This window comes from Cololabis saira, chromosome 8 (genome assembly GCF_033807715.1).
Source record: "Cololabis saira isolate AMF1-May2022 chromosome 8, fColSai1.1, whole genome shotgun sequence".
NCBI classification, from domain to species: domain Eukaryota; kingdom Metazoa; phylum Chordata; class Actinopteri; order Beloniformes; family Belonidae; genus Cololabis; species Cololabis saira.
In genome coordinates, this window is record NC_084594.1 from 32,816,100 (window position 1) to 32,843,685 (window position 27,586).

Consider the following 27,586-nt stretch of genomic DNA (forward strand, 5'->3'; position numbering starts at 1 on the left):
GGGCCCGGGGGCCTTCAGCGTCGCCTCTAAATGAGCCCCTGGCAAAGGATCAATTACCCTGGAATATGCGTTAAAACATTATGCTCCGGTTCATATAGGGAAATGAACGGGCATCAAATCACTCAAATACATAGACATGAAAGGAAAAAATATGAAGGACACAACAAATAACGGACAATGTATACGGTATTTGAGTTTAACTTATCTCGCCCGGTCTGGCGACGACACCCCCCCACGGGGTGTCAGCATGGAGTTACCCGTGAAGCGTCACGGACCAAACTCACTGCGGCCGGGTTAGTGACAACCGGCAGCAGTTTGTGGCAGGGAAGCCTCAGTAAGGAGAAGGCATGGGCACCTACTACACCCCGGTCCCTCACTATCTAAAGGAGGCATCCAGCCTCCCCTCCTCACTCAGAAAAGGCTCTCTCCCCTATCCAGCTGTCTTCGCGGCCGGCAACAATAAAAGCTGCGATCCGCACCCTCCCAGCCCGGTGCCGCAGCTTCGAACAGAAACTGAAGTATTCCCCACTCTCCGTCCAGCCATTCACAGACCTCTTTTATTCCTCTCCTAGCTGACACAGGTGCAAGTGATTCACAATCAGGTAATGGAACTCCTCCCTGCAGCATCCACACCGGCAGGCACAGAGACCCTCCTGACATTTCATTACAATATCAAACTGTACTCAATTATTTTTCAACAATGTGACTAATTATAGGTTATTGTAACCTATATTACAAATACATGTAGATCATATGTACTGTACACCTTTCTACATTTTAAAGACTGTATTACATTAAAAAAAAAACTCACATGACAATGGATACGCAAATAATCCAGATCCCCTTCTCAGAGCCATCGTAGTTGATCCATGGATGAATGAATCACGCCATGCTACCATTTCCCTCTCATCTACCTTCCTGCCCCCTACAGAACCAAAGCAAAGCCAAAGCTCATATTTTCCCTCACAAAAGAGGCGACAGTGAAAGGAAAGTGAAGCAGCTTTAATAAATGCTGTGGGAAAGGTACAAGGGAGAGAGTGCACCATTTGAAAATGGTAACCTTTTTCAGATGCTGATTTAGTATTCATTATTAATGACCTTTCCCTGCCTGAGCAAAGCTGCTGCCAGGAGCCCCTTCATATTTTTGTCTGCCAGAAGCTGGGGGCAGATGCTACGGCCTTGTTCAGACTTGTTGGCTGATGGATTTCTATGCCTTATATGTGTCTTTCACAAAAACACTGTTTAATTTGTTCCACGGAGTCCACATGCTGTGTAAAGAATAGTAGGAACATTGCAGGCAAGATGGTCAGAGAGGCATGCTGGACACAAATCAGGGGTCACACAAGCGTAATTAGTGTTTTGGTATTTGCTTTGCCTCTTTCTACATGACAGGAGAGACGACAGACCTAAAAGAAGGCAGCAGGGAAGACAGGCGGCGTGAGGAATTCTCCTTTTCTCCCAGTTGCTTTGCATTTACCGCTCACTTTCTCATCAAAAAGCATTTTCATGCTAATTGATCTTAAAGAGTATCCATGAATGCAGTGCATTGTGAGTGTTAAGGCGTGCGGCTGTGAATTCGAACAATCACCTCAAATGTGCTCATCCAGGCTCGATATTCAATTCACAGTGCTTACACACTGACAATCACTCCTGCATGGTGAAAGACATACTCCCAATCACATTCAAACTTCACTGGTAGACAGTGCAGTAAAACTGATCTATCTATCCATCGCTCCACCTGTCTGTTTATCTGGCAATTCCTTCCATCACGCTGCCATTCTTATGTCTGTTTGCCTCCATTTATCTGTCATTATCCGAGAAAAAATGTAACACATACCTCTTCACCGTTGCCGATAAGGCTCTACACGTCACTCAGACACCAACTATAGAGCCATCACAAAAACACACACCCACAAGAACTTATCCCAATTACACCATTATTTCTTTTGTTGTTATTTTCCTGTCTGAGACTGGAAATGTGTTTCTATTTGGCCTCATTGTCTAGCCAAATGTCAAATTGTTATATTGGAATCCCTGCCTGTTCTCCGTGCCAGTAATTTAGCTGATCCACCAATATTTGCAATAACTTCCCTTTAGAAGTTATAATAAAACATCTTACTGGGATGTTAAGAAGAACTTCAGCCAACAAAATTCTCACAGGTAATGCAAGGAGAACATCTGAAGATAAACAATTAAAATACCATATTTCAACATCCATTTATATATCCTGCATGATACTGAAAGCTTCCCAGGAAATATGGTCTTCTGATATTTATTGCTTATTTTTCAGTTGTTATTTCTCTGTCACAGAAGAATCCATAAGCAGCGACTTTAAAGATTTTAATTTATTTTGATTCACTAATATCAGTGGTTAAATGGGCAGTTTATTACTACAGAAAATACGTTTTTTTTCTTCCATGGTTATGAAGTTCCTGAATTAGCAAAAACTGAGTTTCATGAACAGACCAGGCAGTGACAAATGTATATTTTTATGGTGCAAATGCACGTTAAACCAGTTGTACCCATTAGCTACCTGAATCTAAATGGGGAACGTCACACTCCATCACTGATGATCAGAACTACACAATAATGTTTTTATATCACCTGCAAATGCTGAAAACTGCCAGACAAATGAGTTTTAAAAAGATGGGGGGGAAAAAAATGAAACCTCGTTTTTTTTATTTTTTGTTTTTTTTTGGCTGCACACATATTAATGGTTAATACCATGCTGTTAAGAACCTAAGGCATATGTGCATTTTTTATATACATATATATATATATATATATATATATATATATATATATATATATATATATATATATATATATATATATATATATATATATATATATATATATATATATATATATATATACATAAACATACACATACAAACCCTTTTTTTTTTTTTTTTTTTACCTGATGCAAGTTGCTTGCCGGTGTAAGTGGACCATGCTCCAAATATGAGTTATGCAGGCACTGCTGAATACTACTCCTCAACCATCTCTCATTCTAATAAAGAAAATAACTACATGGGCTGTCCCCTGATATTAATTTTTCACGTTACTTTCTGCAGTTTTATTAACTAAAATGTGCAATATATACTATACCAGACTTGTGGTAAATACAATGAAGGGGATCACATTTTGTTTTTACACCAACTTATTTGAAAATTGGAAACATGTCCCCTAGTTTGGTTAAAACTAATAAACTAAACATAAACTGATGTATGCAGAGTCTTCAATATACTTCATGTTTTTTTTTATCTTTCTTTTTAATATCTTCTCTAGGAATTGTTGATTGATGAGCAGCAACAATGTCTTCTCTTTGGTCATTTTAAATATCTTTCCTCCTTGGCATTGTACATTGTTCCTTCTTTAACATGGGCTGAGTGATCCAGAGCAGCAAAATGTCAAAACTTCTGCTTTTATAGAGGTGCTGCCACTTGATAATGATCGCTTAATCAAGTGCATTTGATTAACTGACGCTGGAAGCATACTTGAATTCTTCATTCAAGTAGAACTAGTTTAAGGCTAGACTTAGCTTTTCACACAATGTGTATGTATTTTGGTCTATATTTTTTAAATGAAAAACTTTTTTTTTTTAAATAGCACACTGCTTTATGGCATCTTTTGTAGTTGTTGTTCATCTGGTGTTCTATTTATGTAATGTTAGGACCTGGTAAGAACACAGTGGTATTTATTACAATTTATGATGTGTTAAACATTCAAATTGAAAGAGGTTATGGTTTTTTGTTTAACATGAGTGTGGATACGAATGTAGTGTCATCTTCACAGCACTTCATCTTTATTCTCGTCTCTTTCTATCCAGGCAACCACAGAGTATCACACTCCCCTGTGATTTCTGCTTTTATTCCCCGAGCAATTCATGCAACAGTAGAGTCAGAAGGTCTGGTCCCAAAATGGCTGCCTATCTGGAATGGAGGTGTTACATCACCCTGACAACCAGGTCAAGCCCTCAGAGTATCATCAGTGTGCACCAGCAAAACCAAGGGTCAGAGTTCATCCCACATCATGCCCTTAGTGGAATTGATCTGTTGTAGTGGAAATTAGGTTTTTGGTGCTGCATGATTCAGACAGAAGCAAGACATGTGAGTCATTTTCTGTCTCGACTGATTGACCAGACAACTCGTGACATCTGACACAACAAAACTGTTTCATAGTAACAAATAAAGCACAAGAGAATCAGGTTAATTATACGGCAGATTTCTGAATGTCAAACCCAGTGTGTGTTGGTTCCAAAGCTGGATTTGCAGGCACACAGCCTGAGCAGGTGTATATGTAATGTTGTCAAGAAGCTGGTGTTTGTCAAGAGGCTTGTGCTTTCAGGGCAGCCAGTCAGTCAAGGAGAGGAGCTGTCAGCATGGCTGATCTGTGCAGCCGGCATTCAGCACAAGCAAAGACGCCTGCCCATGTCAAATGTCACAGCACTAATCTCTTTCTGATGCAGGCCAGGTATAACTGCAGGGAAAAAAGACAAGCACACCTCATTGCAACACAGAATGAGATTCCCAAGAGACCCTGCAATGCACAAATCAACAGACTTTTATGTTAAAAGAATATTTTGTCAACATTATTTTTTGTACAGCAGTATGATGAAATGTTGAGCAGGTTTTGCAGCAATTTTCAAAGTCTTACTGAACAAAACTAAAAGATTGTAAACATGATCATATCTGTAGCACCATATAAGCTTAGCTGGACTTAGCTGTTAAAATGATTTTCCATTACCACTTGTGAGTTGAGTATGGTAGCATTGATGCACGTATAATGTGAGTATAGAGTTACTCATGTGGACTAATTTTCCATCACATCCACAACTTTCAATAGAAAGATAACTATGTGTTTTGAATAAGCAGTGATTGAAAAGCATGTTCAGTCTGTAAAGGTGCTGATAGGCTGTTCTTTGAAGAAAAAATGTATTTACTGCCCTATTGAAAGTATTGGGGAGATACTCTTCTCATTCCAGTATCAATCTATCTATCTATATGAATAACTTTATATATTGTTCATTGTAAATGCCTTGTACAGCCTAAAGTAGGATGATTTCATATGATAATACAATTTTGAAAAATCTTCATAACATTCACACCTGCAGTATATCTTGGGTACACAATGTAATTTTCATTAGACAGGATGCACACATTTTAAATTAATGTGATTAATTTTGTTCTTGGCACATCCCTGCCAATCTCTTACAAACTGGCAGTAATCGAGCAAAAGAGGACCTTTCTGACCTTCCTGTCCCTCTAAACTTTCTGAACGTTTAGTCATGCACCTGTCATTTCTATATCCTTTTGTGCTCTTCCTCCTAAATTACTGGGAGGTGATATACAGCCTGGACGTCCCAAGGCTAAAGGAGATTTAGAACTTTGTCCCACATGAATGAAAGGTGGAAAAAGACATTACTATGCAGAGCAGGCAATACTGAAAACGCCAGAGCACTTTAGGGTGCCCTATGCAGATTATCAATCTATTTGTGTAACTTGGGCACGCAGAATTTCATTTCCCTTTTCATTTATTTGCTTTGCTGTAACCATTTACAGAGCTGAAACTCAAAATTGAAGCCATGACGAGCAACGAAGCAATATTACAATGGAAAATAGGCTTCCTCTGCAGTATGATTGCAAAGGTTCATTTAGGGCCAGAGGGAGATCAAGTGCCCTCTTTTTGATAAGCTCAGATACATCTTTTAGGATCACATGATAATAACATGCTTCATGTTTGCAGTCCTTTCCAACACAGAATTTAGAAGAGTATGACTTGTGCTCAGGACCATGGAACGAAGCACAAATGGGTTACCGGTGCTCTCCCTTGTTTCAGCACCATGGACAGAGTCTGTCCTCTGCACAAAAACATTTGGTTGGTTCTGTTTAAACAATTGCAATCTGATCACTATGACCCTGTTAGAATCCAAGTTTATTGTACATTTCTTCCACCAAAGAACTTTCAAAACTAAAGGACGAGTTAAATTTGTTGAAATAAAAGAGCAACATCAATGAGATTTTTTTATACCAAATGACAACAGATCAGGCTCTCTGAGTGTTAAATTCTATCTATTCCATTGGGTACAAATTGTTTTCACCTTCTACATAGTCACATTGGAGTATGGGGAGCAACTTGGGGAGGCAATTGACACAGTTACACAGTTATATGTTTTACGTCTTAATTTCACGTTATTGTTATAATTCAGTAAGCTCAGAAACCGAAGCCAGTTCCATTGCCTCATAGCTAGGTTGTGTCACGAAATAGAGTGTAAGGGAACCAACGTGGCTCCATACCTTACATAATCATCGTGGCAGTACCCGCTGAACATAATTACAATGATTTGTGCCCTCCCGTTTCACTCTTGTATTAAAAAATATTGCTGGAGGTAAGTCAGGCGTGAGCGCAGGCAGCACTGCTGTACTGAATGGAGTGTGGCCCCGAGGGGAAGCTTGGAGAGCAGACACGCTGGCGTGACACCATGCATGCAAAATAAGTAAATAAATAAAAAAAAATTGAAAAAAAAATTGCCGAGGTCTGTATGCCAGACAAAGCCCCGTTGACACTGGTATTGAAATTCAAATCTACTGTAAGTGCATTTACCTTTTCCAGGTTACTCTGTTCAGAAATCTTACAAATTAGGAACAAAAACACCTCAATTCGTGATTGAGTGTTTGTCACAAAGTTTCAATTGTCCTGAAGCATGATTATGAAGATATTGTAAGTTGTTATAGATAATAGATTTAAATATACAGTATACCATAGCAGTTCATTTGTGACCCTGAAAAAGCCTTAATTATGCAAATCGTTCAAGAATGGTGTAAGTTTCCTTTCACTTATTGTCAAAGGCAGAGACGTGATCAGGGGTTGTATTTCATTAACATTTTGTTTATATGTAGAAACTAATGCTTGATGCTTAAGTGAACTCAAGAACGCAGGTTCGAAATGATGCGAAGCAGGGCATCACACATTGTTCAAATCTTTCTCTTGTATCTGTTTCTGTTCGGATGATTTTTTTCCCCCTTTTGGTAATCTTCATTTGCGACAGTGCAGATGGCTACAGGGATCCCTGCATGTGGATTTATGTACATTTTGTCAGTTTTACCCTTCTCGTGCGGGATGTTCTCCCACTTCCATGTGGCCCCTCTCTACGCCACTCGGCGGTGCTCACAGACTTTCCCTCAATGAAATATCAAGTCATCTGCTCTACATTGATTTGGCAATGGGAAAGGAAACAAATAACTCGTCATCTTACTCGTCATCTAACCGGCGGAACGCCTATGTTCCTTCTTAAACCACAACATCAAAGCAAAATCAAAAATCCTAAACGTCGAACGGGATCCTTGTTCAGTGCGTTTCAGTAGTTTTCATGTGAGAGCGGATTTCAGCACCGCGGAGCTGTCCACCGTCCGGGAGAGAAGTGGATGCAGGATGAGGATGAGGAGGGAGAAAACAGCATCAAAAATGTCGCTTAAGCACCAAAATCTAACTCCCAGTAAATCATGGACCCATTTTCAGCTACATTCCAACTAATGCAATGTTTACAGTGACGTGAACATGTCAATTACAAATTCTCCGGATAGTTTTAAGGTAATGAGAGCAAAAGTGTGTGTCGGTCTCAGTGTGTGTAACGCGACTCGGCTCGTGAAGGCATGCTTATTTGCTCTGAGTAGGAGCACAAAGGACTGTGTTCTCTATATCTCTCTATTTATAGACCCTCTCCCCTCGATGGAATGTACCACCGTCTCTTCATAAGAAAAAAAGAGGGGAGGCAGAAAACGTTGGTTTTATATATTGCTGAGCGTAAAAATGCCCCCATTTACCCGAATCTCCCCCGCTTCTATGGGAGATATTGAGCCAGTCCTGTCCGTTTAAACCGAGAAGACACCCATACCGACTCTTCGATGCAAAAAAAAATAAAAGGGTGCCAAGAAGCTGGGACGACGGAACGTGGGTGTAAATAGACAGTGAACGCTCTTGGTTTTCTCTCTCTCTTCTCTCTCCCTCCCCCTTCTACTTCCCTCTTTTTCTCTCTCTCTCTCTCTTTTTTTATGAAATCAATGAACGAGTTATTGGGTAGGACATAAATATAAGGAATCAAAGCCTCCACCGGGACCAACGGGCATTGTTGCGTTTTTTTGATATGTGTCTTCGCCAAATACTACATGTGTTTTCAAATCAATGTAAATACTGGCTTTGACAGGACGAGAGCGGAATTGGCACAGTTTGGTCTCGGAACCTAAATTTTGACCCAGACTTCTTCCACCAGCTTTTTTTTTCTTTTCTTTCCTTTTTTTTTTTTGTTTTTGAACGTGAAACGATTCTCCGCACGCCAGCCTCTCTATCTGCTACTGTTGCACACCCCATTCCCAAACTCTCTGGCCGGTTCGAAGATGGCAACTTTAACCAACGGCCAGGTGGACGGCTCGGTGCACGGAGTCGGACTCGGAGTGGTGTCTGCCAGCACGAACGGGCTCGTGAACGGATTAAGCCACAGCCACAGCCCGGCGGGATGCCCGGCCACCACCATCCCCATGAAGGACCACGATGCCATCAAGCTGTTCATCGGCCAGATCCCCCGCAACCTGGACGAGAAGGACCTGCGGCCCCTCTTCGAGGAGTTCGGCAAGATCTACGAGCTCACCGTGCTCAAAGACCGCTTCACGGGCATGCACAAAGGTGGGGTTTGCACCCTTATTCTCCCTAAAACAACTGTGGCTGTAGTTGTTCTGTAGTCAGAGACAAATCAGACGGGGATTTCAAAGAGTGGGGTGGTGCAGAAATCGTGCAGGAATTGATGGGTAGTAAAGTCTGAATTATGGTTCCGCGTTAAATGGACGCAGACATCGCTGGCAAATTGTGCAGTTTCCTTACAGTGCTGAATTGTTGAATGACTTTGTATGTGTTTGTTTTTTTGGGGGGATTTGTTGCAGCAGAATGGCGCAGTTTAGGCTACCTTTGTTACACTTGTTACAAAGTCGGCGCTTGATTTTCATCCTTATTGAGCAAAACACGACTGTCACGAAGCGGGAGTCACGATGGCACCAATGTGTGTAGGATGTTATTAAGGAGGAGCAGATCTTCCTATCTGGCCAATGTGCGCGGGAGTATCATCCACGCACAGTCCGGCGGCGTGATTTCATTCACGGCGCCTAATAAAGCCTGAATTATGGTTCCGCGTTAAATCGACGCAGAGCCAACGGCGTAGGGTACGAGGGGACGCGCACCGTACATGCGTAGGTGATGCGTTGGTGTGACGCGGAACCATAAATCAGCCCATTAACCTCACGTTTTCACGTTGCATTAGGTTGCGTTGATAACCCGCAGCACGGAGACACTCTGTTGCCTGTAACACGCGATTTTGTGAAAGTGGTTCATCTTCTCTGAACAAAACAAAAGAAGAAAGAGAGATATGATACACAGGAAGATTTCTTTTGAAAAAAAAAACAAAACAAAAAAAATACAACAACTTTCCAACATGCAGTTTCAATAGCTTTAACATTTTTCAAATCCAATTTATTTCCTGTCATTTGCCTTGATGGCCGCGAGTAAAATCCCTTCCTTACGTTGAGCTATTGATTACAGTAATCACCGGGACCTTTGGTGTACTACTGGCACATGGCTCTTTGCTCTAATATAAAGGAGCAGACTTAATATGAAGAAACTGCCAGTGCTTTAATCATTTCTTTTATTTTATACTCTCGAGGGAAGGGTTATTCCGCACAAATCACCATCTAATGAGAGGTCACTAATTGATCTGGTGTACCTGCAGAACACCTCCCAGGGGAGCACGGTGCGTTTTAAAAAAATCTACCATGATACTTGTCTTCCCACTTATTAGCTTCCGCCGAAATAGTGTAAACACTGTGTAACATCCAGCATGTGTTAGGAAATGATTATGATATACAAATAATTTCAGAAGGCGGAGACTGTCTGCAGGCAGGGAAGAAACCGAAGATGTGGGAGAAGGTGTGCGTAGGGGGGGCATCTTTTATTAATAGCCCAGCTGTAGCAGAGACTCCCTCTTGGATGGTTAATCAACAGTGGCCCCAGAACTATAGGCACCGCTCGCCAGCTGATTCTAAGAAGTGTCTCCTCACTGCGATATACGGCCCTGCTTCCCCGGGCTGGGCCCCCGCTTTCATTAGCGGGCCCCCGCTGTGCTCACATTTTAACTAGCTGGAGGCACTGTACTCCCCGGCTCACCAGCTCGCTGGCTCACTGCGAGCTGTTTGAAGGCCATGTTTCCTCCATAACCTCCCAACACCTTCCCGAGGTTTCCGTGGAATATATCCAAACTGGCAGTAAAAGACAGCAGGTCCCACAAATAACAGGCAAAGTGACTGACTGTGTGCGCTGCTGCCATACTGGTTTTATTGAAGACTGCACAGCAGAACATGAATCAGGTAGAGTGACAGTTTGAGGGTAAATGAGTGCAATAGCTGACAAATTATGCAGTAAATGCACTTGTGGTGATAATTGAACTATATGGATAAATATCCTTAATTCTCCATGTTTTCTTCTGTTATATTTTGTCATATGATATGAAAGAAAACCATTTTGTGTGTATCTATAGACATATATACAGTATATATATACATATATATATATATATATATATATATATATATATATATATATATATATATATATATATATATATATATATATATATATATATATATATATACATACACACATGAGCCATCATCATTTTTTGCTGTCCTGCTTTAGAGCAGAGAGTCAAACTGAGAACATGATGACCCTTTAAGGTGTGACATCCTCCACTGGAGTAAAGTATATAGAACTGCCCACCTGAAAACATCTCTTACATTCCTCTCTTCTACCTTTTTTTCCTTTTCATTAACTCTGTTTGATGCTCATCATTCTTTCCTTTCCATCTTTCCCTTCAGTCCTCTCCTTATACTCTGAGATGTAGCCCTGCTCGGAGACCGTTCTTTAATGGCTTTGGTAGTATAAATCCTCTTCCATTCCAATTGTGTCCCTGTTTTTCTTTTATTACGTTTCAAATGGCACATACTGCTGCTGTTAACATTTTAAGGCTTCATCTGTGGACACTGTGTTCATTTAATTTCACCCTAAAAGGCATGTTACTTTAACAAAGAAATATGGTTTTAGCTTTATAATGTGGAGCCTTTTCTGCTATGGCGGGTAATAAAAAGCCCCTCGTCTCTTTCTGCTGTACATCAGCCGGCCTTAAGAACAGCCTTTGCGATGGTAATGCTACCTCTGAAGAAAGAGACTCCTATTATAGCCATTGTCAGCTGTGCCTGTGATGCTATTGCCATAACCCTCCCCATAATGACTCCATGTATCACTAGTAATCTAGTCTTTAGGATGGTATCCCCTTGGAATGGAGGGGTGGAAAGAGCAGGGGGAGGGAGGCTTGGGACAGGGGGTTGGCAGAGCTTGATAGCGAGCGCAGGGACACCAGTGCAGGCCTACATTCTCCCAATGATTTTATTTCTCTCCCCTCTGCGACCCAGCCATGCTAATAGAGGCCATTTATAATGGTCAACGGCTGCCGCCGCTGCTGAGCACAACAGAGCTGAGAGGAACGGCAAGCACAAAGATCCAGCTCTTTCTCTTCTCTCTGGCAATGCAGCATGGGAAGTGGCAGTCTAGTCAAGAGGAGTAGTTGTAGATATGATTGCTAGCACCATTCATCAGCCTGATTTCATGTTTCATACAGTGGGGGCAACTGAACTGCCATGATATGGGAAAGAAATGTAATGAGTGAAGGGCTTATCTACCGTTTACCACTGTCACACCTTCAGGCGGTATTGTCTTCCAAGGTAAACCTTTACACCTTCTTTTTTTTCCACGAATGCTTATCCAACTGTCACAAAGTTTGTTTGCTCTTGCCTCAGCTGATGGGATTTTAATGTAGATAATGTATTCACCCGTGGTTAAACTGAGTACATTAGCAAAAGCCTTTGGACAGTTAAAGTAGTTACAAAGCTGGAGAGTTCCTCAAAGTCAAAGCCGGTTGAAAAACATTTAGTGCCGGGTCACATTGTTCATTTTGACCTGGCAGGTGATGTAGCCACTGGTCTTCAAGTCCAGTGCACATTTTTTTAAATAGATCTTTATCTGCCCTGGCTATTAAAATATTCTATTATCTGATATCAATACTGCTACAGAAAGTATGTGTTTGTTCAATTGTGTTTTAGTAGGTCTGAAACATAAAACAAATGGACATGCAGTTTAATGAACAATTGCACTCTTGTTTAAAATTGACCCGTACTGCAGCTGAGGTTTATAAGTCATAAAGGTTGTTTTGATATTTCAGCCTTTGTTTCTGAATGAGTCAGGTACAAAGATTCAGAACACCACACATAATGATGTGTGGGCTATCTGTGTGCACACAGACCATGAAGTCATGATGCCAAGAACACAAAAAGCTCATGCTGTGTTATATTACAGACAATTAGATGTCACAGGTTGCAGTTTTCACAAAGAAAGAGGGGATAAAATCCAACCTGACTTTGAACAAAGAAAAAAGGCAAGTAAGGGTGTGTTTCTTCGTCCTGCAGCTCTGCGTTAATGCAGCACGCGTTCCAGCCGAAAAATTTCACTCGGGTTGCATCATCCTCTCTGTAGGATCCTTCTCTCTCCTCCTCTCTTGTTTGGCTTGGGATGCCTGTATGAGTGATTGTGCATGTGTTCATGTGATCCTTTCCTCCCTGGTCCTGAATTCTCCACTCAGCTTAGTTCAGAATACAGGCTCAGGCGCCACGCTGTGATCCACTTCTACGAAGATACGTCACAATCGATTTAGGGCATTTTTTTTAAGAAGAACAACAACATTTGGCATAGAGAAGGTCACTAAATACACTCGACCAACAGCATCGCACCACACCCACTACCCCGGCCCTGCCCGAGCCCGGCACCGCCAAGCAACAAGAGGTAAACAAGAAGCAAAGAAAGAGCAGAGTAATTTGTCAAGAGGAATATTGTCAAGGCACTGCTGCCTCTGTTGTCCATTATTATTGGAGAAGACGGTCCGCTGGGGGCCGGCTGATGGCCGAGCAGGGAGCCAGTTAGTCACCGTGAGAGATGGCCTGACTGGGCCAAAGGAGGGAGTGCTCATGGAGCTCCTGCAAGGATTAGCATGCTAACAGCAGGTTTAGAGTTATGTGGGCTGTCAGGGAGGTGGAGCCCTCTGGCTCCTCTGACCTCGGCAGTCCTCTCATTAAAACCACTGACCTTTACATGCAGAGAGAGAGACAGTGGAAACGGATTGCTGTACCTACCTGTTCACCTCATTTCACTTCCCAGAGATTGATAGAAACTATTCAACATATATACAGCATTCAAACTGCAAGTTATGTGGAAACAAAGCAAATGTCTGTACCGGTCAACATGAGAGACTGTATATTGGAAATATGTCTGCTATCAAAAAAAAAAAAACTAAATTAAACTAAATTTCTACTTAGGTGCTTCCTTTCCTTTTTAGAAGTTCACAAGCTCATGCCTTTTTTGTAAAATGCTTTTATTATTGTTTTTTTTTGTTGTGAGTGTGTAGTTAATGTTTTTATGCTTTCTGTGGACGACGGTGGTATTTTGAGGACACACAGCACCGAAGTTTGTTGTTTCTAACAGGTCAAAACAGGTCAACAGTTTTCTCGTAAAGAAAGTGAATAAAATGAACAAGATTGCACACTGTTACACTTCAAGTGGGGCAGTGAGATTTTTTCTTATATAACTTTTTCTTCTAAGTCAGCATTTGGATGTAGTGAATTCTTTTTTTTTCCATAACACCTTTAACTCCCAGTCAAATATCCAAATTCTGATACACCAAAGACAAAATCATATCCGTGGCCTTTCCCAACATTTTTGATGTGAACGACACCCCTGAAAAAGTTGTGATAAATGAGAAAAGATTTCACTGTTAAATAGCCTAGAGCTGTGTAAGAATAAAACCTACTTTGAATGTTTCCGAAACTTATGGCCGCTTTCTTTTACATAAAGAGGCACAGATACTTGCACAAGAATTTTTTATCTTTCCCTCTCTGTTTATTTCCTAAAGTTGCTTCTATATTGCCGTGTTCATCACACCGCTGTGCCATTCTTTTATTCTTTTTTGACAAGTGCTCCTTGGAGAGGTAAACATTTTCTGTTTTCAAGGTTTAGGATCAGCTAAGTATTATTGTGCTTTGTAGAGAATTTTTAAAGACTTGATGCTTTGGGCTTCTTGGGTTTAGTTTTAGATAGATCAGCAGCACCTCCATGCCCCCTTGCTTCAGATTCCAGTGGCCATGAGATCGAGAATGCAATGAGTTTGAAACATTGCAAACTCTTGCATGTTTTTGTTTGTTTGTTCATCATGTTTTACTGTTATTTTGCTGTTGATGATATTTAAAGGGGACCTATTATGAAAAACACGTTTTTTCTTGCTTTAACATATATAAAGTGGTCTCCCCTCAGCCTGCCAACTCAGAGAAGGAGGAAAGCAACCAAATTCTGCAGTGTCTGTACAGCCGCCCGGATGAGCCGTCCAGTGTGATGTGGATCTACGAGCCGTTCAGATTCTGCGCCCGTCGTTACGTAACGACGGACGCGATAGGTTAGCCTCCGATGCGTGAAACCACGCCCACAACTAACTCCGCCGGCCGGAGCTTCCGCCATTTTTTCGTAGCGGTGTATCGCGTCATTCAGGCAGCCAATCAGCACAGAGCCTCATTATCATAGCCCCGCCCACTCAGAATCCCGCATAGATAATGAGGTTAGAGAATGAGATGATAAAGACATGGTTTACAGGCTGAATTTCTAATTTATTTAGCAAAAACAATCAAAAGCTTGTTTTTAAGACATTCAAGGCCTGTTTAAAATAGGTATTAGATGCCATAATAGGTCCCCTTTAAGTTTGCAGGCTGACAATAACGCTTCCTGTGGGGATGAATGCTGTTCTCTTAATATTTGTTTAGGGCCTGTTGGCACATTAGAGAGCTACAGTAAGAATGCTGTCATTAACATAAAATGGACAAATGCACTTTTATGCATGTTGGTTCCATACTACTGGCTGCCATAGTCCTCCGAGTGAATTAAATTATTTTATTTATGCGCCTTTCTTATATAATGCCTGATTTTTTGCTGTATAACTCTATTTATATATTTTTTTTCTCTTTATTCATGAATTTGTGCCTTTTCCATCCAATTATAAGAACACTAGCTGCCCAGCGTAAAAAGTTTAAACTCCATACTCCGTAGCTTCTGGCTTTACACACACACACACACACACACACGGACGCACATACGCACAAAAACTTTCACACACATAGATAGATAGATAGATAGATAGATAGATAGATAGATAGATAGATAGATAGATAGATAGATAGATAGATAGATAGATAGATAGATAGATAGATAGATAGATAGATAGATAGATAGATAGATAGATAGATATGTATACACAGTATACTCATATATATATACTAGGTTATTAGTTTCAAACCTGAAAGTGCATGCAACGACGATTCCATCTGCAGCTCTTTGCTGCAGAGGCTTTCGGCAAGGAAACAGCATGACACAGCAGTAAAATGAAATATAGAGCCAAAGTTTGTCACAGCTAACTGTGGCAGTGGACCATTGATGCAAACCCTGCAAGCAATTCATATTACCAAGCCTTCTCTTGAAGTTTCAAATTCTATCCCATGTATTTTTTGTTTGTGTGCTTGGTTTGATGCTCTCTTTTATTATTCTGAAGGTTAAATTCTGTTTCAACATAAGCAAGAGCAAATTGTTCTGAATGTGTAAACAGATGCCTCACTATCTCTCCAACCTTTGATGCATGTACCTCCAGTTCACCCTTTTAGCCCATACAACAGTTGCATATTACATAAACAAATCACTCAGCTCTAGTGATTTATGCTTCATAGAAAGTCGAATTGATGTTTATTCTCTACCAAATTGCTGAACATAACTCAAAGTGGCGTATCTAGGTCTGCCTTGTAGGGATATTCTGAAGCAAGGATTACAGCCATGAGCCATGTACTATTTGTCCCAGACAGAAACCACGTCAAACACTGGTGAGCATGTGTGACTTGTCAGGCCAGACACATAGTTAGCCTTCTAAATGTATGCACACGTTACAACCTCCTGTGCTGTGCATCGGCTGCCAGGTTTGAGTGGCCTTCATTCAAATGACTCTCCTCCCCCCCCACCCCCCCCACCATCTCCCTTCATGTCTATTTCATGTCCCCTAATTAAAAATGCACCACGTTGACTTGTAAAAGGAAGGTGGGAATGGAGGTTAGGGCTTTTCAAAGATCCCTTTCAATTTTTCAGAGCCAGGTTTGATTCAGAAAGTGGGGGAGGATTAATAAGGCATGGTGAAGTTTCCAGGGTTTCGGTGGCAGATATATGACAAAACTGGCAGAAGTCAATCAAACGGAAAGGTTCGTTGTAGCTTGGGCTCTGCAAGCTTCAACTCTCAGTCAGCATCCTACATTCAAACAACATACTGTTAATCTGATATGAAAGGAATTTATTAAATTAGCAATTTACTTGAAAGAAGCTTTCTAATAATTGGTTTTGGGTTAGTTTTGCACTGAATTGAAATGTACAGTTCATATGCTTCTGAATGTATTTATGTGTATGAGTGAATATAGTTCTGTTTTCATTCCTCCGAAAGTGTGTACAGCAAAGCATTTTACCATCAGATATTACCATTCCAATGGCACTGCAATCACATTGAGGGAAAGTACATCAAGGGTTTATCCTGTCCTGCTGGTTGGAGAGCAGATAGACCAAAACATATCGCTGCAGAGGGAGATGGTGCAAGAGTGCGTAAAACGACAAGAAGCGCCAGACAGGGAGAGCGAGAGTAGGAGAGAAGGAAGGAGAATTAGAGAGATGTTGAAATAGGGATGATGTAAGAAAATGTGTGAAAAGAGGCAAGGGAGATCCACGGAGGAGAGTTTGGGTGGGGGCTGCACACAAAGATAGAAAGAAAATATCAAGAGCCAGAGAGATATAAGAGATACAGTAGTAGACTGTAAAGAGAGGTAGAAAACAAAAGATGGAGGAATTGCAGAGATTGTTCTGTGACAGGTGAAAGCGAGCCACGGTGGAAGGGGCTGGAAAGAAGAGTAAGAAAAAGCAGGGAAGTATAACAACAGGCAAAGATAGAAGTAGAAAGAGTGAGGGACTCCCAGAGACAGATGTCGCCATCTCCGGCCCCAGCAGATTGATAGCTTCTGGCCTAGTTCCATGCCAGGCTCTGACCCCTACGTCCTCTGCTGTAATTTATAGGCTCCGTTTTGCCAGATTTAAACACCACTCTGTGGCCATCATGGCTCGAAAAGGGAGAATGACCTTCCTGAGATAGGAGCAGAATAAGACCCTCCAGCTAACAACTTCCCCCATGGGTAAAAAATTCAAGTACCCTCCACATTAGCATGATCTCTGACAACACGTTAATGAGACAGGTCTTGTTGTGTCATTTGTATTCATTTCTTCTTATACAGGTGTTTGATCCAGTTTCAGTATGGAACAGATTTATTATGCTATTTATCTTTAGTTTTATATACAAAAATATCTATCGGATGCATGTGAGCCGTCTCGCATGCCCACATGCATACGCTTTTAAAGACCTTTAAAACTTTATTTGAAATGTTTCATTACATTTAATATAATGCAGAAACATACAAAGTCTCAAATTCAACAAAACACAGCACTACTAAATGTGAGCAGCAGCAAACACACTGCTAGATTATTGAAGTTCCAGTGGTTCATAAACATAAAGTACAAACATAACATAATTTGTATTTTAATAGAACAGCAATATATCCTTCTTAAAAAGCACAGATCATAGGCAGACTTGAGGCCAGAAAAGCAACCGAAGCTCTTCTTTACTGCAAGAACTGCTTCTGTAGCTAACTGTATAATTAATCCCTACCTTTACAAATCGGGTTTGTTTTTTTTTGTTTTTGTTTTTTCAGTCAGGCTGATTCTGCAAATAAGATAAGAATTACCCAGCAGAACTTGCTTCTTGAAATTAAATATGGCTTGTGTGTCTTCTATTTGTCTGCCTTAGTAGACTTACTTGGCTGAGGAGCTGCTGGGCTCAGCTGGGTTTTTGCTTGGTCATTCAGAGCATTTCCTCAATGCACAAATAAACCCAAGGAGTGATCTGGACAGAAAGCCTTCAGCAAATTATTACAGATTTGCAATTAAATGGCTTGGGAGGTCCTCTCAGTCTTGCACACTTTCCCAATGAGACAGAGTCTATTAGTTTGGACCTTTATTCACAGAACAGGACATGGGAATCCAGACTAAACCTTTACTTGACGAGCTTCAATTGGTGTGGACTGTGGGGTGATAGAGATGGTGAAGTCTTTGTGTAAATGTGGGTCTGTATATGTGAGCATTGGGTAAATTATGAAGAATACATCCCTAGGAGCAACTGTGTGTGTGTGTGTGTGTGTGTGTGTGTGTGTGTGTGTGTGTGTGTGTGTGTGTGTGTGTGTGTGTGTGTGTGTGTGTGTGTGTGTGTGTGTGTGTGTGTGTGTGTGTGTGTCCACTATTTCACCTGCAGTTTCACATGCAGACACATCTCTTCCTCTATGTAACTGCATAGAAATGTGTACTTAAACTTCCATTGTTTGTCAAATACGATAAAATAGGAGAACAATGATTACTTTGATTTGTTAATAGCCTCCCCTTGGATGCATTCATTCATATGCACAAAGTTTGGCCAAGCTCAAACCTTTTGATGTGCTGCCCAGATGCACTGTGTTCCCAGCGTATAAGTGTATATTATAGCCGCGGGTCTTTGCTTTCCAAATTAAATGAATGGGATCCATGCAGCTAGTGCTAAACTGGTGTTAAATGTGGGCCTGATAGATCATCCCCACATCTAGAAAGATGTAGGGTCTGAGAATGAGCCCATCAAAGGCGCGGCATCAAAGGTTGCTTATTAGACTGCATTTGTACACAGCTGGTTAGTGCTAAAACCAAGTGGAGCAAGGTGACGTCAGGAAACTAGTCAAAGGGAGATTGTGTTGTGTGAAAGAGTAAATTAAACTTTTAAATGGATATCAAACTAGGGCTGGGCGATATGGCAAAAAAAGTGATCACGATTTTTTTTCCCATATTGAACGATCTCGATTTTTAATCACGATTTTTTTTAAATCAGAAGATCCCCCCTCCCTTCTGGAATAAAATAGAAAGAAACCAGAGATTAGTTTTTTTTTTATTAACAAATAAAGCAAATAGCATGTTTTAACAAGAATCCAGAATGCTACCAGTGGTACCCACCGAAAAAACTAGGGATGCACCAAAATGAAAATTTGAGGCCGAAACTGAAGCAGAATAAAATTTAAAGACTTGGCTGAATACTGAGTACTGAATAGCCTACGGAATGCGGTTGTTCACAGTTTTTCATTTATTTTGCCATTTTTTTTCACAATTGCATAGATAAAATTGCAATGACATTATTAAAAACAAAAACAGTAAACTAATATGATTTGAGCCACTGTCAAGCAGCTGGCGATGCGGTTGCTTAAATTGACCAACAGGTGGCTCTCTAACATCACTGTTTGTTTACTGTGCGTGACTCTGACGCTGGTTGGTAATTAAGGAGTTAAAACTCACTCGCCACTTACAGGACTCAGTAGCCAGCAGAAACGGCAGTTTTATTACATTTATTAACTGTAGTACCGCTATTATGAGAGGTTATTTCTCACAGTATTAGCCTAAAGGGACTTAAGGCTGATTTATGGTCCCGCGTTACACCAACGCAGAGCCTAAGGCGTCATCTGCTGAGCTCTGCTTGTTGCCTCCGCGCTCCGACACAATCACTCCGCTGAGCGCGCACACGCACACACACACACACACACACACACATGCACGCACGCACACACACGCACGCACACACACACCCATGTCGGGGCCGCGGAGTTTCTGAAGTCGGCGGTGATCAGAGTAATTTGTGGTACAAGCAGAGCGAATCACAACTTTAATGTGTGCGGTTCGAATACACAATACATCCATCACGAAGGGCATTTTGTGAATCGATCACACCCTCCTCCTGTACGCTCGGAAGAAGTTGTCCGGCGAAATAAATAAATAAATAACCGCTAACCGTGAGTCCCGGTCGGCTCGAAGCTAAGCTAACGCTAGCCTGCGGTTGTTGTCTTGTAGTTTTATTCTCTCTGGTCACGCTTGCTCCCACCAGTGCAGGGGAGGCAGATGTGACTACTTTACTGCCTATGGTCATGCAACTTGCCGCGGCATGTCATGCATGATCAATTAATGCAGACAGCGCGGTGCCAGGAAAGCGGGTTGTGATTGGTTGTCGTGCACTTTGCTGCAGCATGTTTTGCACGTGATCGAGAAAGTAGACCCACAGCTGATCACCGTGATCGAGCTTAATTTGATCGCGATCACAAATCGAGATCGTATAATCGCCCAGTCCTATATCAAACCCCCGCTGCAGCCTCCTACACTGTTTACATCCAGAATGACGCCACACCGTCGTCATCTACAAGGAGAGAAAGATTCGATTGGCTCCCTATGACTTTTAAGCATGGTTAATAAGATCCAATGGATGGTAGCTAGACGTACCTTCAAAGCAAATTTGATAGTTGAATCCCTACGTGACACAAAAAAGTGTCTGAAAACGTTGCTGCACTGTTGCTAGCCTCTGTGGTTTAACCTGCAGGTGGAAGTTAGATTGATCTAAGTTGGTGTTTCAAAAAAATTCACATCACATACCAGATTGCTCCCTTTCCATATGGTTGCTTAAACCTGCTCCAGAGTCCAAGTAAAGTTTTTTTTAGCACGATAAGATGTGTCTCACCTACTCATACATTTTGTTAATATTTACTCTTATATAGGCTCTTGCAGGCCGCAGCCTCTAAACTAAAGACCTACAGAAAAATACATATTTATGGTTCATTATTTATTTATCAGGATCATTACACAGAGCAGAACATACACATGTTTATATGTGCACATGTGTGTCTGCACACACATACACACACAAACAATAAATGAATAATAAAGTTTCAGGCTATAAATGATTCGCATTGATGGCTCAACAAACCATATTGCCATCAGTTCTAGTGGTGTTAAAGTCTTAAACTGGACATTGTGGCTGATGCAAACAGGACTCATAAAGGCTATGGGAATGCCCTTTCATCTCATGTCAGTCTGTGTAAGTTAAAGTGCCTCTTAAAGTGTCAATAATGATAATTCAGGCAAGATTAAGTACTTGAAAAGACGGTTCAGATGAAATCATCATGTCAACTATCTTTCATCTAACACTTTAATGATGACAGGAAACAACATGTCATTTATTTATCACAGTGAATACATAGTCTTTGTTTTCTGGATATGAAATTAGTTTTATATAAAAAAGGATTTAGTTTAGTATAGGCTGTGCTGACTGCAAAGGTGAATTATAGCTTCCAGCTTGAAGTTTCCAATTCAGCAATTGGCAAAAGATCCAATGCCAAATAAGAAGCCATGGACTGGAAGTAAACTTCAGCTTTCGTGTTTTGACACCGATATAATAATATAATGACACTGATATACAGGACTGTCTCAGAAAATTTGAATACTGTGATTTTCTGTAATGCATTTACAAAAACAAAAATGTCATACATTCTGGATTCATTACAAATCAACTGAAATATTGCAAGCCTTTTATTGTTTTAATATTGCTGATCATGGCTTACAGCTTAAGAAAACTCAAATATCCTATCTCAAAAAATTAGAATATTCTTGGAATGTTAATCTTAAACTGTAAGCCATAATCAGCAATATTAAAATAACAAAAGGCTTGCAATATTTCAGTTGATTTGTAATGAATCCAGAATGTATGACATTTTTGTTTTTTGAATTGCATTACAGAAAATAAAGAACTTTATCACAATATTCTAATTCTCTGAGACAGTCCTGAATGAGGGCTCCATCTTGTATATGGATGTCTTGTAAGCATTGTGGAATAAATTATTGCTGCAAATTTTAAGTCATGTTGGGGTTCACTCATATTAAGACAGGGTTTTTAAGGTCTGGATTATTCTATGTTTAGGATTAATCTAAGGGTTCTATTTGAATCAAAACTGTTTTTCAAGTAATTTTAATGCTATGAATGAATTTTGAATTGATCACCAAAGACTTAACATATCAACAGTTATTGTAGGAAAGTTGCTATTACAAGATCTACCACTAGAAATGTGTTTCTTTTCATCAATGGAGCTGCAGTGACTATGAGGTGCTAATATTTGCACTTTTCTTTAGAAAATAAAATAAAATAAATAAATAAAAATAAAACTACCTCAACAGATGCTGTTAATAATATACGATTATCTTATGACTAACTTTGAATGCTATGCTCCCCTGATTTGGTCCAGTATGTTCAAATAGGCAAGGAAAGTAAATTTTAGATAAAGGAGTGCCTTTTGTGATACTATTTGTTACAGACAATTGGCTCGCTTTCCGCAAGGTGTTTAAATCTTTTCCCATAGCTATAGTTGCCCTGATTAATGTGCCGTCGATACAAAATGTAAAAACTATCATTCCAATCTGCCTTTCAATGTCCCAATTTGTCCAAGAGGAAGCCAAGCTTTCTAAATGAGCTGGATAAAAGTGACTGCCAAGGGGGATGAATATATATAATTATCTGTGGCTGGAGAGCCAACAAAAGGAGTTTAAAAATCAACTGTGAGCGCCAAAGGCTTTATTAGCCTGATGACAACAAAATGCCCCCCAGACCCACCCCACCCCACCCCCACCCACCCAACTTGCAGACAGAAATACACAGGTATCTGCAAAGCCAATAACAACATCAAGTCACACCGCCACTATCTGTCGAGGATTAGAGTCTATTTATTGCACTAATGTTAACATGCTCATGTGTTAATGTTGTGTTAGATAATTATAAGGCGATTTAAGAAACGGCTGTTTTGTTGGTCTTACGCATTGGAACGTTTGGGAGGATGGATAAATGTGTTTACTTTGCGTGTGGAAATCCCTGAGTGTCTTTCATCTGTCCTTCCTATAGCAATGAAGGGTCCATGTTAGCTTTGCATACATCTTAATTGTGTAAAATAGAGGAAAAAGGGTAGAAGATTAAAAGCCATTAATGTGTGTTGCATGAGGGTGCTATTCCCGGGACGGTGCTTTTGTTCACTTTGGCAAAGCAGATGAGAGAGTTTCACCTTGAAACTTGATGCACACCAGAACCATTGTCATTGTGTCTACCTAAATAGTTGCTTCTGTGGCTCTCACAGTTTTGCACACTATCAAACTTGCTTTGTTCGTCTCTTTGCAATTGCCCATCTCCATCCTTCTTATTTTCTTTGCACGTCTCTCCCATCTTCCTTATGTCTGTCTCTCGTGCTTTTCCCTTTGTAGCCCCGTTTCTCTCCGTCACTCTCTCTCTCTCTCTCTCTCTCTCTCTGTGTCTGTCTGTCTGAGCGTCAGATAATCTCACTGGGGGAGACTTTAGAGGACTCTCCATCTGTGTATAAATAGCGCTGGATGAATTATTGAGGGACCTGGGGTTGCTAATAATCCCGCAGGACCCATCTGACAATGACACAGAAGATGGAGGGAAAACAATTACGCAGACTTTCTCCTTCACATGAGTGGGAATGGGGTTGGAGGGACTCAGCGGCCTCTGGGAGCCTCCTCGTGGGGCCCAACATCTTGGCTAATAAACCCAATTAAGTCTCCGGAATCAATTGGAGCCCCCGGGCGTCCTCGCTCTTCCTTCCCTGGACGGTGTGCAACAACAGGAAGTGTAATGACTCATGCCCCCAACCCCCCCCCCCACCCCTGCATTTGGACCATCGTCTCAACTCCGTCTTGCAGGTTGGCAAGGCGGACGGGGCAGGCCAGGATGTCCACTGAGGCAGGATAGTACAGGGAGAGGAAAGGAGAAAAGAGACAAGTGGAATGGGATTAGTGCAGTGGAATGTTAATAGGAATGTTTATCTTGTAAGATTTTAGATCGAGGGGTTCGCTTTATCCATCTCAATAGATCTAGCTTTAGTTATCTATCCATCTATCTAGAGATAGATAGATAGATAGATAGATAGATAGATAGATAGATAGATAGATAGATAGATAGATAGATAGATAGATAGATAGATAGATAGATAGATAGATAGATAGATAGATAGATAGATAGATAGATAGATAGAGAAGCCTTAACTACAGGTCTCGGAGAACAAGGAAGTTAACTCTGCTCTAAGAGATGCAAATTGCTATGCAAAAGCATCCTCAATGACAGCTGAAACATCCAATGTGGATAAGTAAGTGTGCCATACTTGGATAGTATATACAGTACTCCAGCTTTTAAAACGTGTCTGTATTGTGTTTCTCTTGTGATGTGCATGAGAGCAACTCAATTCACTTAGGAGATCTTTTAGGCTTAAAATGCTGTGTAGTCTGGTGTTTGAAGTTTCAGCATCCCATGATAGTCTGAGCACTGTTTTAAAGGTTTTTCCGCTCTTCGGAGTATAATAATCCCTAAAGAAACACTAAATGACTGCAATTTGGCAATGATAAAAAATCCATCTTTCATCTTTAAAAGATTAATGTTCTGTATATTTTTAGTCTTACATTGTTATATTCGTCAGCATCAATACATTTCCCCCACAGACCTTTGGTTCATCTTGGCAGTCATGGACGGATGGATGGATGGATGGATGGATGGATGGATGGATGGATGGATGGATGGATGGATGGATGGATGGATGGATGGATGGATGGATGGATGGATGGATGGATGGATGGATGGATGGATGGATGGATATTTTACATGAGACATTTGTCTGAATAGAGTTCTAAATGGAACAATCAAGAAACCCCGTATGTGTGTTTAACTACCAGGGGACCCTTTAAGAATCATGAATAACATGATGTTTGAGTACGTTTTCAAGCACTTAAGTCTTATATCATACCCCATGTGTTGTTTAAGAAGCTTTTCCTTTAAGAGTGTACTTGCAGAAGAACGAAAGCATTCCTGTATGTATAAAACAGGTGAATGTGTGTAAGAATGTGCATGTTTGCCGGGGTTCTCCGTCCCAACTCTAGGGAGAAGGGATGTGGGGGATGTGAGGAGGGGTGACAGTGTCCTAATGATGCATTTTCTACTTCATTGATTCAATGGCTGTGCTCTCCAGTAAATCCTTCACATGCAACACATTAAAGCTGGCCCTTTTTTCCTCCTGCACCGATCGATTATCACAGCTTAGAGACGGCCAGTCTTGGAATCAGGGCGAGAGATGGGGTCTGTTATCCACAGAGAATCACACACACACACGCACGCATGCACACGCACACACTTAGAGAAACCACACTAAAGTTTATTTTCTTTAACATCAGTTTGTTCCCCATTCATTCAGTCCTTTCTTTATGTGTATCTATAGTTATATTGAAATAATAACATGAACTGCATGAGTAAAACATACTTTTGATTTGTATACCTACAGCCTAAAGTATTGTGCCATTTATGTGCAGATTTGTAACCATTTTGCCACCATTTCAATTCCTGAACGAGTTGCTTGCACATTTTTAGCAACTAAAAACTAATTTATTCTAGTTAATTTTCACTTTCCTGAAAAGTAACAGTCAAACCACCAGAGCCCTTTGATTCAGCAGTTCTTCAAAAATGGCAAACAATTAAAATGAAGAAAAAAACTGCACTCAATCACAACTCGATAATCAGATACTCGAACAGTACAATGACTTTTATTTGACAATATCCATCTCCTCATGGGGGAAAGCGCTCTTTCAGTGCTTCCATATTGGAAATTCTTCTGGGTTCTCTCAAGAGGACTGAGGGGTCCTCCTATAGTCACCTATGGGAAAGCTGGACTGTTATTACACGTCATTACAAAGTAATTGATCTTCTTTTTTCTCTAGTCTACCCCTTATTTCTGCCTCATTCTGCTGAAATAAAATCATACTTAAGACTAGCGTTGATTAGTCTTTGAAAGAGTTGCTGAATTTTTTAGGACCATTTAAGACAATGAAAGGAATCTTTGATGTGAATACTGAGAGTTTTTTTTCCCTCCTTTTTTTTTTACCCATGTTCACAGAGAGCACTGAACCATTCACAGAGCACATGTTGTTGACTTAAAAGTGCTTTTTTATTATCATTATTTATTTAATTGGAGTTTACAGCTGCCAGTTAAAGATTTTAAGACGATATGAGAGAAAGTTGGTTTATTCTTAGAGACCTTGGACTGAGAGTCCCTGAAATAGCCTCTATCCTCTTTCTCTTTTTTCCATATTGAGTAATGATCTGAAAGGTCAGCAAAGGTGAAGGGGATATGATCGACTGCTGCTGAATTTACTGAATTACCATTCCACCCAGTACCAGAAATGTAGCCATATGAATGTTTTTTTTCTTTTTTCACTTTGATAGCAGATGTGTGTAATATGTCATAAATAAGTATTACGGCTATAATTTACAGCTGATGAAATTATAAGAATAATGTGAACTACCTTTTCATGAAACTGTGGTGAGGTGAGTCCTAATTCTGTCTTCCAGTTCTATGAAAAAGGAGAACAAATAGAGCTGCCTGCTTTAATGTTCAGAAGAATATAGTGTGCACTGGATTTGTAATTCCTGTCCATTTCACACTGTTTTGTACCTAACTTTTATAAGTACCCATCTTGCAAAACCACATCTGCTCTGTTTACTCAAATGGCTTCAGAAAAATATGAGCAATATTAATTACATACATATAGTACTTTGATTACTTTAGCATATAAAGTCCCAATGTGTTTTTCCGTGTCTGGATCAGTATACTGGTACTTTTTGATACAAAAGTTTTGGTGCAGTAAAAGTTTTGAAAGTAGAAACTTTCTCCAATGGCTACCATGACTTTAGGAGTGTTTTTTCTTTCATCCCAATTCTACCACAGGGACCAGAGGAAAAGTAAAATATCGAGGAGCTGTTAAAGAATGAGGACCATTAATGTAAACTATATGTTTATAATATAATTTCCTTATTTGACTGAAAAAACTTGAAACTTAAAAGTAGATTTTTCTGCAGTGCAATAAGCTTTTCATTTTTATTAAAGTATGTCTTAAGGGCACATAGACTTATGATCCAAGGTCTCCTAATGAATGCCCAAGTTACAGAAGTACAAAGGCAGCATCGTTTTTCAATAAGAAATACTTTTGGAAATCCTGTGCTTCATTTACTTCTTCTGATTTCCATCATATAACTAAAATACCAAGATTTTATTCTGTTCACCCAATACAATAAGTAAGGAATTTTCATCTTTACTTTGAACTATGTCAATAGTGATGTGTTACCTAAGCTTTGGCACTTACAAAAACACAGTCAGAACATTCTTGACTTGAGGTCAATCTTTTTAAAAAAGGAGAGAAAAACATGCTTCTGCTTACTGAGCAAAGGGCGTCCTTGGTCAGCCCTTTCAGGCAGTCGTACGCATGAACACTGCTGAGGCAATGGGAGATGTTTGACTGCAATTGGACATCCTCAAACAAAGTTTCATGACAAAGTTTTGAGAGTTCCATGCCTATGCAGCAGGGTTCAAGCAGTGCCATGGATAACGCTTTTTAA

At 40.4% G+C, this 27,586-nt stretch overlaps 1 protein-coding gene across 15 annotated transcripts in view; it reads left to right on the forward strand.

Annotated features, from left to right (window-relative positions):
• The first annotated feature begins 7,920 nt into the window (after nucleotides 1-7,920).
• The window catches only part of celf4 (CUGBP, Elav-like family member 4), a 95,551-nt gene continuing 75,885 nt past the window's right edge, over nucleotides 7,921-27,586 (forward strand). For all 15 annotated transcript variants that reach the window (XM_061727797.1, XM_061727802.1, XM_061727800.1 and 12 more), the window contains exon 1: nucleotides 7,921-8,682. In XM_061727797.1, the coding sequence (XP_061583781.1) occupies nucleotides 8,397-8,682 (286 nt within the window). In that variant the 5' untranslated portion in view covers nucleotides 7,921-8,396. The remainder of the gene's footprint in view (nucleotides 8,683-27,586) is intronic.